This window comes from Puma concolor, chromosome C1 (genome assembly GCF_028749965.1).
Source record: "Puma concolor isolate L17-30 chromosome C1, mPumCon1.1.hap2, whole genome shotgun sequence".
NCBI classification, from domain to species: domain Eukaryota; kingdom Metazoa; phylum Chordata; class Mammalia; order Carnivora; family Felidae; genus Puma; species Puma concolor.
Window position 1 is genome coordinate 98758482 of NC_141674.1, and position 12984 is coordinate 98771465.

General features: G+C 34.2%; 1 protein-coding gene across 1 annotated transcript in view; it reads left to right on the top strand.

Moving 5' to 3' along the window:
- SYCP1 (synaptonemal complex protein 1) overlaps positions 1–9281 on the top strand; it is a 116938-nt gene extending 107657 nt beyond the window's left edge. The window contains exons 30-32 of the mRNA XM_086717907.1: positions 1537–1680; positions 8655–8744; positions 8842–9281. Of these exons, the coding sequence (XP_086574033.1) occupies positions 1537–1680; positions 8655–8744; positions 8842–8979 (372 nt within the window). The 3' untranslated portion in view covers positions 8980–9281. The remainder of the gene's footprint in view (positions 1–1536; positions 1681–8654; positions 8745–8841) is intronic.
- Positions 9282–12984: the final 3703 nt, after the last annotated feature.

Genomic DNA, 12984 nt, shown 5'->3' on the forward strand with positions numbered 1-12984 from the left:
AGCTTAATGTTCAGCTAATGTTTGAACCAACTGAGCCTGTACCAATAAATCTCCCAATTTTTACCAATGGACTGTAGGTACTTATTAGGGTATACCTTCAGCACTCAGCCAGACCATTGATAACTGAATCTTCAAGCTCAACTAGGGCCTTCTTAGGTCTTTCCTGTGCTTATTCACAGTCCTATGCATGTGTGGCTTTCTACATTTCCAGGAATGCCAGAATTTTTGAAGTTTTTGTCTAGTTTATCATTTGACCTGTTAAAATCATTGCCTCATGGAACTGCAAAGTGAAAACACTTGTCTATAATTGTCTTGATAAATGCTGTGTCCTACTCAACACCAAAGAGAAAGCTTTTGTACTGAATGAGTTCTGAATCAGGTTAAATACAGACTAGCTTGTGAGGTCTTTCACAGAACCCCTAGACAGGTTAAATAATGACAACTCTTTGGGAATAAAAGCTTTGAAAGAGCTCTCAATTTTGTTTTGCTCCGACTAATGGCTGCCAGTCTGGACCAGGAGTGTGGGATGTTATTTTTTAAGGGTAACATAGAGAATGGGAGCTAGGATGAAGAAAAGTTAAGACACCGCCAAGCTTGCTGTTCTTATGGAGGTTCTGCCAATTATTTTATTTTATTTTATTTTATTTTATTTTATAATTAAAAAAAATTAATGTTTAGTTTTGAGAGAGCGAGTGAGCGAACATGAGTGGGGGAGGGGCAGAGAGAGAGAGGGAGACACAGAATCCTAAGCAGGCTCCAGGCTCTAAGCTGCCAGCACAGAGCCTGATATAGGGCTTGAACCCACAAACTGTGAGATTATGACCTGAGCTGAAGTCGGAAGCTTAACTGACTGAGCCACCCAGGCACCCCTCTGCCAATTATTTTTTTTTAAATAAACACTACAGTTTGTGACAAGCTTTTGGTTAATTTCCAGAGTTCTGAAAAAAAGTGGACTTTGACCATTTTACTAGTATTTTATTGCTTTATGGAAGAGAAAATTTTTGGAGTACCTATACTGTGCCATTTTTGCTGATGTCAGTGACCTAACTTTTTAAGGTACTTGAAAAAAAATTGTAAAACTTACGGGGAAATATGGAATAGTAAACGTTGACTAATGTGACTTACTTAATCAACAAAATATAAGCATACCTATTTTCTCATAAATCAGTAAGGATTTTTGTAGAGAGAGCTAAACTCATTCTGTTTTTTGGTCTGAATCATTGTTAAAAAAGTTAAAAATCCCTCTTCTTAAGATCGTTGACTCCTGAAGTTGAAGAGTGTCTCTCCGCACTCTCTCCTGCCATTATTTTCTTCAGTAAGTTGAAGGGAAGGACAAAGAAAAAGTTTTCTATTAAAAATTTTTGGAAGGAAGTTGTAAGTTTTAGCATCAAAAATACCTGAATTAAATTCTTATCAAAAATCTCTATATACATTCCACTAATAATTGAGAGTTATTGATTGCTAAAGACTTAACTTGCCTTTATTAGTAATACGGGGTTTTTGATGGGAAAATGTATTGTTTTTCTTTTTGGATAGGCATATACTGTGAAGACACCAACGAAACTAAAAATTCAGCAGAGAGAAAGCAAGAATATACCTACCGAAGAAAGTAATAAAAAAAGAAAAATGGTCTTTGAGTTTGATATTAACTCGGATAGTTCAGAAACTACTGATCTTTTGGTAAAATACTACAAATCAGTATTTATTACTTGTTTACATTATTCATTATTTTTATACATTACTTTTTGATGTATATGTATAATATATACACATAGCATCTACCATTGCAATACTAAAATATAGTAGAACTCTACTACAACACAGAGCCCTATATGCTTTTGCAGCATTTCGGATAGGGTTCAAATAATCTAACTTCAGTAAACATGGCATTTTGAATTACTTGATGTAACATAGTTGACACATGATTAACAATCTTGTTTTCCAGCAGAGTGTTACAAGGAATTTTTAACCACATTTTCTCTTTTTTTGTTTCTTTTCTTTTTCCTCTTTCTTTCTTTCAGAAAGGTTAGATGAATCTTGCTATAGCCAAATTTGTTATTTAGGGTCCCTTTTGATTTTGCTAATATACATGTTACTTCATTTTATACCACTTTTTGGTTGAAATATGTATCAAGGTATAACATTACTATTATTCTTAAAGAGTTAATGTATTAAAGATGAGTTGTTTAAGGAAGATATTTCCCCTAGCAGTTTGTATTAGTAATTACTCCCTACCATGAGTGTATCCACACATACCAGTGTTTTCTGAAGTTATAATATTGATTTAGTGAGAATAGTTAAACTTAGATTCATTTAATTTAAAACCAAATAAATCTCATCACACAAAATGAAGCAATATACCAAAGATTCCTAATTACAAAATTCCAGTTAAAAGCACTTGTTTCATTGTTGCCACTTACAACTTTTGAGATTCTTCAAGTTTTTTGGGGACTGCTTTCTTCTGGAAAAATGAGTAGCTGAAGTCTTAAAACTTTAATTATTGAAGTTAACATACAGAATCCTTACTCAAGTACCTCTTTGTTTTATAGATGTTGATTAGCATTTTAATGATTAAAACTGAACCAAGCAATGTTTCAAAGACTACATAGATTATTTCTTAGAACAATCTCCTGTTTAAGAAGTATAGACAATGTTGCTGTTCTCATTTTACAGAAGAGGAAACTGAGTCACACAGATACTTGCCCAAGATCACATAGCTAGTAAGGCAGGGAGCCAAAATTTGAACACAGACCATCTAGCTCCAAAGCCTATGTAAGACCATGTACATAGTAACTTCCAGCTTAAACTGAAGTCCAGATATATAAAAATGTAAGGAGAATTAGTAGAAAGACTATGAGCTCTGGGATTAGACACTCCAGGGTTGGAATCCCTACTATTTTTCTAGCAATGTGAATTTAGCTGATCTGAGATTCAAAATGATGCATCTCATTTTTAAAAGCATCACAACTTTGCAACACCATAAACATACTACACTATTATATGTATACACAATTATTTCCACTTGTCTAAAAAGACATTTCATGTCTATTTATTTGGTTATAATTATCATTTGAAGTTACTATTTTTGTAAATTTCTTAGCTGTTGTGTTTAAATTTTGATGAAGATTCAAATTATTATAAAAAGTTAGATGTAAAAATGGATTGTCTAAGTGATCTTGGATAGTGGAGTAGGACATACCACAAATTTATTTCTCCACCTAGATAGCAATTGTACTTGCAGAAATTGCCAGAAATAACTATTTTGGAGCTCTGGAGACTGTTTGAATGCTTGCAATTTCCAGGGTTGCAACTTGGTAAATTATAGTTAAGTTTGCAACCTTAAGAATGGTAGTAACTACCTATCATCCAATCCATAGGCCTGTGGCAGACAGCTATGCTCAGGTCTTGGCCATAGCCAGGGTAAGCAACAAGGACTTTTTCTCTGAGTATCAAGGTTCAGGGTTCCATATCATGATTGCTGCTTCTCACCACTGAGGTGCAGGCACAGAAACTTCCTGCCATTCTTTCAACCCTCGCTGGCTTGTGTCTTCTTAGAGGATTTAAGTGAACTATATCTGTGGGTTTTGTTTTTTTTGTTTGTTTTTGTTTTGCCTTCCTCCTCTTTTCATTTTTCTTCTTTGGAGGACCAGGCATTTAAGAATTAGTACACTCAAAAGCACTCACATTTATGGGGTATTTAAAACCACTACATGTGCCAAGGGAAAGACAGGCTCAGAAAAAACCTGAGATCTCAAATTTTCACCTCATCCTGATCCCTGGCATAGAAACTTATACAACATAAAACAAAAACAAAACTAACCCACTACAGCAAACCCTGGGGAAAGTGAAGAATCTGATTTGCAGACCTATCTAATTATAAGATTCCAATGTCTAGTTTTCAACAAAAATCACAAGGTATACAAAGAAAAGGAAAGTAGGGCTATACAAAGGAACAGAACAAGTTAATGGAAAATGTCCCTGAGGAAGCCCAGATGTTGGGCTTACTAGATAAAGGTTTCAAAACAACCATCTTAAAGATGCTGAAAGAGCTAAACGAAGACATAGACAAAGACAGAAAAATGATGTATGACTAAAATGAGAATACCAATAAAGAGATAGAAATTATAAAAAGAACCAAGAAGGAATCCTGGAGTTGAAAGATGTAATTTGTGACATCAATAACAGAAAAGGAGCATGGAGCTGTATAAGAGCAGGATTTTTGCAGGCTATTGAAGTGAAGTTGGTATAAATTCAAAGTAGATTGTTATAACATTATAGGATATTAAATGTAATCCCCATGGTAGCCATACAAAAAAATCTGTAGAATATACACAAAAGGAAATGAAAAGGGAATCGAAACATTTCACTACAAAAAAAAATCACCTAACCATAAAAGAAGACAGTGATGGAGCAAATGAGAGAGAAACAACAAACCTATAAGGCATATAGAAAACAAACAGCAAATAGGCAGAAGTTAGTCTCTCTTTATTGTAATTACTTTAAATGGATTACATTTTCCAATCAACATAGATTTACAGAATAAATTTTAAAGAATGATCCAACTAGTGTTTTGTCTAAAAGAAACTCATCTTAGAACCAAAGACACAAATTGAAAGTCAAAAGGTGGAAAAAGATATTCCATGCAAATAGTAACCATAAAAGATCTGGGCTATACTTATATAAATTTATATATATATATATATAAATATATATAAAAGACACAAATTGAAAGTCAAAAGGTGGAAAAAGATATTCCATGCAAATAGTAACCATAAAAGATCTGGCTATACTTATATCCAACAAAATAGGTTTTAAATCAAAAAAGTGCAAGAGGCAAAGAATGACATTTTATATTAATAAGAGTTTCAGTACAGCAAGAAGATATGAGAGTTTTAAACATTTATACCTAATAACAGATCCTCAAGATACATGAAGAAAGTCTTTACAAAATTGAAGGGACTAATAGTTCTACATCAATAGTTGGATACTTCAATACCCCACCTTCAATAAAGGATAAAACAATCAGAAGATAAATAAGGAAATGGAGGACTGGAAAAACACAATAAAGCAAATAGGCCTAACAGATCTATACAAAACACTCAACAACAACAGAATACACATCATTTTCAAGTGCACATGGAATATTCTTCAGGATAAGCCATATAGATTACAAAACAAGTCTCAATACATTTTAAAAGATAGCCATCATACAAAGTATCTTCTCTGACTACAATGGGATGAAATTAGAAATCAGTAAGAGTAGGAAAATTAGAAAATTCACAAATTTGTGAAAATTAACACACTTCTAATCAGAAAAGTCGTCACAAGGGAAATTAAGACTTAGATATGAATAAAAATGAAAGCACAATATATCAAAACTTATGTGATACAGCAAAAACCACACTCAGAGGAAAGGCATAGTTCCCAAATTCCTACTAAGAAAGATCTCAGTTCAGTAACTTAACTTTACACTTTATGTAACTAGAAAAAGAAGAACAAACTAAACCCAAAGCTAGCAGAAAGAAGGATATAATAAATATTCAAGGAGAGATAAACAAATTAGAGAATAGAAAACAATAGAGAAAATCAATGAAACCAAAATTTGTTTATTTGAACAAAATTGACATCTTTGGCTAGACTAACAAGAAGATGTAAATAACTTGAATCAAATGAAAGTGGGTACATTATTACTAATTATTCAGAGATAAAAAAAATACTGTGACTATATGGTAACAAATTTTATAACCTAGAAGAAATGGACAAATGGGTAAAATCCTCAAAACACAAATTACCTAAACTGATTCAAGAAGAAATAGAAAATCTCAACAGACTTACCTACAGTAAGTAAAGAATTTGAATTAGTAATAAAAAAACTCTCAACAAAGAAAAGCCTTGGACCAGATGGTTTCATTGATGGATTATATCAAACATTTGAGGATATAACCTTCTCAAGTTCAAAAAAATTAGAGAACTCAGGCTAACTCATCCCTGAGGCCAGCATTACCTTGATACCAAAGCAAAATACAGATATTATTAGAAAAAAATTAAAGACCATTATCTTTTATGATTGTATATGTAGAAATCCTCAACAAGATATTAGTCAAATTCCACATCATATTACAAGGGCTATTCACCATGACCAAGTGGGGTTTTTCTGAGAAATACAAGGATGGTTCAGTATAAGAAAATTAATGTAATATATCACATTAATAGAACAAAGGGAAAAAATTCATCTCAATTGGTATAGAAAAGGCACTCAACAAAATCCAACATTTTTTCATGATTAAAAACTCTTACAAAGCTAGTAATAAAGGGAAAATTCCTCAGCATGATAAAAAGTACTTACGAAAACCCACAGCTAACATCATAGTCAGTGGTAACAGATTGAAAACTTCCCCGTAAGATTAAGAATGAGACAAGGATATCCATTTTCACCACTGCTAGTCAACATTGTTCTGGAAGTTATAGCCAAGACAAAAAAGACAAAGGGGGAGGGAGCTAAAAAGCTGGCATACGGATGGAGTATGGGGTACAGCTATGTGCAGATGTCATGATCCTATCCATTGAAAATCACAAAGACTCCACAAGAAGGCTACTAGAGCTAATAAATGAAGTCAGCAACATGGAAGGGTAGAAGAACACATGACATCAGTTATGTGTGTATACACCAGTAATGATTAAAATCCAAAAGGAAATTACTACCACTACTACTACTACTACTACTACTATTATTTAGGTACAAATCTAACCAAGAAGGTGAAACTCTGAAATACAATGAAAACTATAAACATTGCGGGAAGAAATTAAGACTTAAAGAAATAGAAAATTCTGCTTATGGATAGGAAGACAACATTGTTAAGATGTCAAAACTACTTCTGATACTAAAATTCATATAGAGCTACATGGGTCCCCAAATAGCTAAAACAATTTTGAAAAAGAAGGATAATGTTGGGGGATTCATAGTTCTCAACTTTCAAATTTTCTACAAAGCTAGTAATTTAAGCGGATTAATACTAGGATAAGGACAGATATATGTGGAATAAAATAGCCCAGAAATAAATGCTCACATATATAGTCAATTGATTTTTGACAAGAGTGCCAAGACCATTCAGTGGGTAGAGAAGACATTTTTTTAAACAAATGGTGCTAGAACTGGATATACCCAGATGCAAAAGAATGAAGTTGGACTCTTACTTTATACCACATATAAAAATTAAGTAAAAATGTATCAAAGATCTAAACTTAATGCTAAAACCATGAAGCTCTTAGAAGAAAATATTGGGAAAATTTTCATGACATTGAATTTGGCAAGGACCTAATGGGTATGACATCAAAAACAGCCAAGAAAAGAGAAAATAGATCAATTTGACTTCAAAATTAAGAATTTTTTGTGCATCCAAGGACACTATTAAAGTGAAAGGACAAGCTAGAGGGTGGCAGAAAATATTTCAAATCATATATTTGAAAAGGGATTAATATCTAGAATATATAAGGAACCCCCATAATTCAACACCAAAAACCATACAGCCCAATTTAAAAATGGACAAAAGACTTGAATAGACATTTCTCCAAAGAGGATATACAAATGGCCAACAAGCACATGAAAAGGTGAACGTTACAGAGTTAGAAGGACAGATAAGGTTTTGTTTTAATTGGGTTAATTTATTTTTATTTGGGCAGTCATTAATGAATTATCAGTTTGCTATGTACTGAGTAAAATTTTAACAGTTTCCAGGATGATTTAAAAAATTTTTCTTTTCTAAGCTGGTCAGTTGGTACATACTGTTTCTGAGTGTATCTGAAAGGCAGCTTTTTATGAATTACTGAATTCTGCTGAAATCTTAGAATTCATGAAAATCTCTTTGAATATTTTTATTCATGAAGCTTCTGTAAATGTGACATTAGGAGCAGGAAAAGATAATGTAAACCGATTGCTTGCCTGACTAAATCTGTGTAGTATATTTATTAAGAGAATGGATTCTGGAACCAGCCTACCTGGATTTGAATCCTGGCTCCACCTCTTACTAGCTGTATAATCTTAGGCAAGTTACTTAATATTTCTGTGTCTTCATTCTTCACCCTCAAAATGGGGATAATAATAGTATACCTACTTCATAAGATTGTTGTGAGGATTAAAGCTAAAATACACAAAGTGATTAAAACAGTTTCTAACATAAAGTACTAAATACGTGTTAGCTATTGTGTAGGGACATTACAATACTCGTAAACTGATAATTGATAACATTATAGCTTTATAGGATTATAAATGCTTATTCTAAAGCCGAAGTGTGAGTTTGAATAAGTGGGCTGGGGGGAAGGGGAAGGAAAGGTAGTAGTATAAAGACTCTGAAACTGAAATAGAAATAACAAAATAAGTACTATTCATACACATCTTGTATTTCACATAACCTTTCAGGAACATAGTTAATAGAATCCAAATCTATGTCCCTGTTTGACAGATGGAGGGTTTATTTTGTCATTGTCTTCAGTTTTTCTTCTTTATTCTCTCCTCTTTCTTCCCTTCTCTTACCTCCTTTCTTCCTCTTTTCCCTTCCTCGTTTTTCTCCTCCTCTCTGTGATATGTAGGAAAAATCTTAATAACAAATATCAGTGGTGACAGACTCCAAATTAATATTTTTGTATTTTCCTTTAAGGGCATGGTAGCAGAAGAAGAGACATCGAAAAAACTGTACAAGACTAATAATCCACCAACTCCTCATCTTTGTGTCAGAACACCAAAACAGGTATCTTTTCATTTTTACTTCAGAAAGCAAATTTCAAAAGCTGGACTTTATCTTTTTAAATTCAATATATTATGATTTTATTTTATTTTATATTCAGACCCCTTCATCTCTAACAACCCCTGGATCTACACTGAAGTTTGGAGCTATGAGGAAAATGAGGGAAGATCGTTGGGCTGTAATTGCCAAAATGGATAGGAAAAAAAAACTAAAGGATGCAGAAAAGCTATTTGCTTAATTTCAGAAAATAAGTGTGATTAAGGAGCCTAATGACATCTTATTTATAGTTAATTAAAAATGTTTATTTTCTGAAGAGCCAAACAGTTTCTGAAATTGAGACTTTATTTTTGCATAAATAATTTGGTTTTTAAAATTTGTGTATTTTGGCCTAAATTGAAATAACCACATGTTACCTGAAATCTTGTAATTGTATTCAAATAATATGATTGTATTTTGTTTTTACCTTTTCTTGTATTTATGAAAACTGTTTTAGCTAAGTTTTCAAATTTGTAAAGTTATCCATTAAATGCTAGGAACACATTGAGATTTACTCTTTATTCTTTACTATTAAAATATTTTGAACGCAAATAAATGCTTTTCATTGATTCTGTGAGGTCATCTGAACAGCTTATCATAATTTTGATAATATTTGTTTTTAAAATCTTAAGGTCATTTTAGTGAAGTTTCATAATTCTAAAGAAGCTTTACCTATTTAGTTGTAGGGGGGAAAAGGCTATACCTTTTAGCTATACTAAACTTTAGAGCTATACTAATAGCTCTATCTATTTAGTTGTAGGGGGGAAAAGGCTATACCAGTATGCCTTCATAACATTATTTATTCAACACTTACTACTTTAAGCAAATATTTATTGAATGCCCACTAAGAGCAAAACACAGTTCTAGATAGTGGAGATATGACAATGAACAGAACAGAAAAAGAAACCCTCTGTTTTTCTAGAGCTTACATGTTAGTGAGGGAAATAGACAAGACAGAAAATTTAAAGACCAAAACAGATAGTGTATTGTTAATGGTAATTGCTAGGAGAAATAAAACAGAAGAGTACTAGGGAGTATGAAGAAGGTTGGACTTTTAAGTAGAGTGGGCCTCACTGAGATAACATTTGAAGATCTGATGACTAACAAGTGAGCCTGTGGCTCTCTGGGGAGTACATTCCTGGCGCAAGGAACAGAAGTTCAAAGACCCAGAGGTGGAAGTGTGCCTACTGTATTTGAGAAGCAGCAAAGAGGTCACTATACCTGGAGAATCATGAGCAAAAGGAAGAGTAGAAGGAGAAAAGGTCTATCTTTATCAGGATGGGGAGTTTGGGTGGGCAGTTTATGTAGTGCTGTAACTACTGTAAGAACTGTGGCTTTTACTCTGAATAAGATGTGAACTTAATAGTATTTTTTAGCAAAGAAGAGCTATGATGTGACTCAAGTTTTAACATAAGGACCTTTCTGACTACTATATTGAGAACAGATTTTGAAAAGAAGACAAAAGGCTAAAACAAAACAGGAACTTTTTTTTTATTTTTTTATTTTAGAGCAAGTGAGGGAGAAGGCCAGAGCAAGAGAGAGAGAATCTTAAGCAGGCTCCACGCCCAGCATGGAGCCCAAGATGGGGCTCAATCCCATGACCCTGGGATCATGACCTGAGCTGAAATCAAGAGTTGGACACTCAACTGATTGAGCCACCCAGGTGCCCCAGGAAGTTATTTTAATAATGCATATGAGAGATGGTATTTGGCTTGAACAAGGGTGAAAGCAGTAGAGGAATAACATGGTCAACTTTTGGATCTGCTTTGAAGATTAGATTTGGGACGTGATAAGAAAAAGAACCAAGGATAATTTAATATTTTCGGCCTGAGCAATGTAGTTTTGGACATGTCAGGTTTGAAATGCCTGTTAGACATCCAAATAGGGGATGGTAAATAGGCTTAGAGACAAGTTTAGGGTAGTGATATAAATTTGGTGGGAGTTAACAGCATATTTAAAGCTATCAAATGGGATGAGAACATGTATAATCATGGGTGTGACTGTATCTAGAAAAGAGGAGATTAGAGAGATGATAAGAGACCATCAAAAGATTAGCCAAGAGTGATAGTGAAGTCAAGCAAGAAAGTATTTCAACAAAGAGGGAGTGATAAATTGTGTTAAATACTGCTCAGAGGTAAAGTAAAATTGGTTAAGTGTTGTTAATGTGGAGCCTGGATGATCTTAAGAATGGCAGTTTTGGTGACTGGAATTTGATTGAAAGGGACAGTTAAGAGAATGGGAGTAGAGGAAGTGGAGATAACATCTCTATAAAGAGTAAGAAGTAGCAATTTCTTACTTGACACATCCCCAAAGGCAAGGGAATTAAAAGCAAAAATGAACTACTGGGACCTTATGAAGATAAAAAGCTTCTGCACAGCAAAGGAAACAACCAACAAAACTAAAAGGCAACCAATGGAATGGGAGAAGATATTTGCAGATGACATATCGGACAAAGGGCTAGTATCCAAAATCTATAAAGAGCTTGCCAAACTCCACACCCGAAAAACAAATAATCCAGTGAAGAAATGGGCAGAAAACATGAATAGACACTTCTCTAAAGATGACATCCAGATGGCCAACAGGCACATGAAAAGATGCTCAACATCGCTCCTCATCAGGGAAATACAAATCAAAACCACACTCAGATATCACCTCACACCAGTCAGAGGGGACAAAATGAACAAATCAGGAGACTATAGATGCTGTTGAGGATGTGGAGAAACAGGAACCCTCTTGCACTGTTGGTGGGAATGCAAATTGGTGCAGCCACTGTGGAAAATAGTGTGGAGGTTCCTCAAAAAATTAAAAATAGACCTACCCTATGACCCAGCAATAGCACTGCTAGGAATTTACCCAAGGGATACAGGAGTACTGATGCATAGGGGCACTTGTACCCCAATGTTTATAGCAGCACTCTCAACAATAGCCAAATTATGGAAAGAGCCTAATGTCCATCAACTGATGAATGGATAAAGAAATTGTGGTTTATATACACAATGGAGTACTACGTGGCAATGAGAAAGAATGAAATATGGCTCTTTGTAGCAACATGGATGGAACTGGAAAGTGTGATGCTAAGTGAAATAAGCCATACAGAGAAAGACAGATACCATATGGTTTCACTCTTATGTGGATCCTGAGAAACTTAACAGAAACCCATGGGGGACGGGGAGGAAAAAAAAAAGAGGTTAGAGTGGAAGAGAACCAAAGCATAAGAGACTCTTTAAGAGAACAAACTGAGGGTTGATGGGGGGCGGGAGGGAGGGGAGGGTGGGTGATGGGTATTGAGGAGGGCACCTTTTGGGATGAGCACTGGGTGTTGTATGGAAACCAATTTGACAATAAACTTCATATATTGAAAAAAAAAAAAAAAAGCAGTATGCCTGGGTGGCTCAGTTGTTTAAGCGGCTGACTTTGGCTCAGGTCATGATCTCATGATTTATGAGTTCAAACCGCACATCAGGTTCTCTGCTGTCAGCGCAGAGCCCACTTCGGATCCTTGGTCTCTCTCTATGCCCCTCCCCTCCTTGTGCTCTCTCTCAAAAATAACATTTTTTTAAAAAGTGTAAGAAACAGAAGAAGTTACACTTTAGAGGGAAGAAGATAAATGAAGCAGCTACTAGAAATGGAAGTGGATCAAGGGATTTTTTTTAAAGATCTAAGAATTAATAGCATGTTTAATAATTAGGGAAGGATTCAGGATGGGGGGAAATGATTATGCAGGAGAGAGGGAAGTGCTTTTTTTACTGTTTTTTTTTTTTTTTTTTTTTTTTTTTTTTTTGGTAGAATGTTCTATGATAGGCAAGATGAATAGAATCTAGTGGAAAATGAAAGTGCTGGGCCTTAGGCAGGAAAATAGAGAGTTCTACCATAGTAACCAGAGAAATGGAAGAGTGTATCACACAAGATGTTGGTAAGTGGATAGGAGTTTGTAGAAGTTGTGGTTTCATAGCTTCAATTTTCCTAGTGGAGTAAAAATTGAGAATGAGAATGGAGGAGAAAGATGAGCAGGTAAAAGTTTCATATAAACTAGGGAAGTGAAAATAAACTGTCAAAACAACTGACAAGTAGATAAAAAATAGTTCCAGTTGTCTCTAACAATTTTGGTGTAGTAGAACTCTAATTCCCTCATAGTGTGGAATTATGTGTGCCAAGAAAAAATGGAAATGCTGTAGCATTACAGAAATTGTGTTCCTCCTTCAATTTG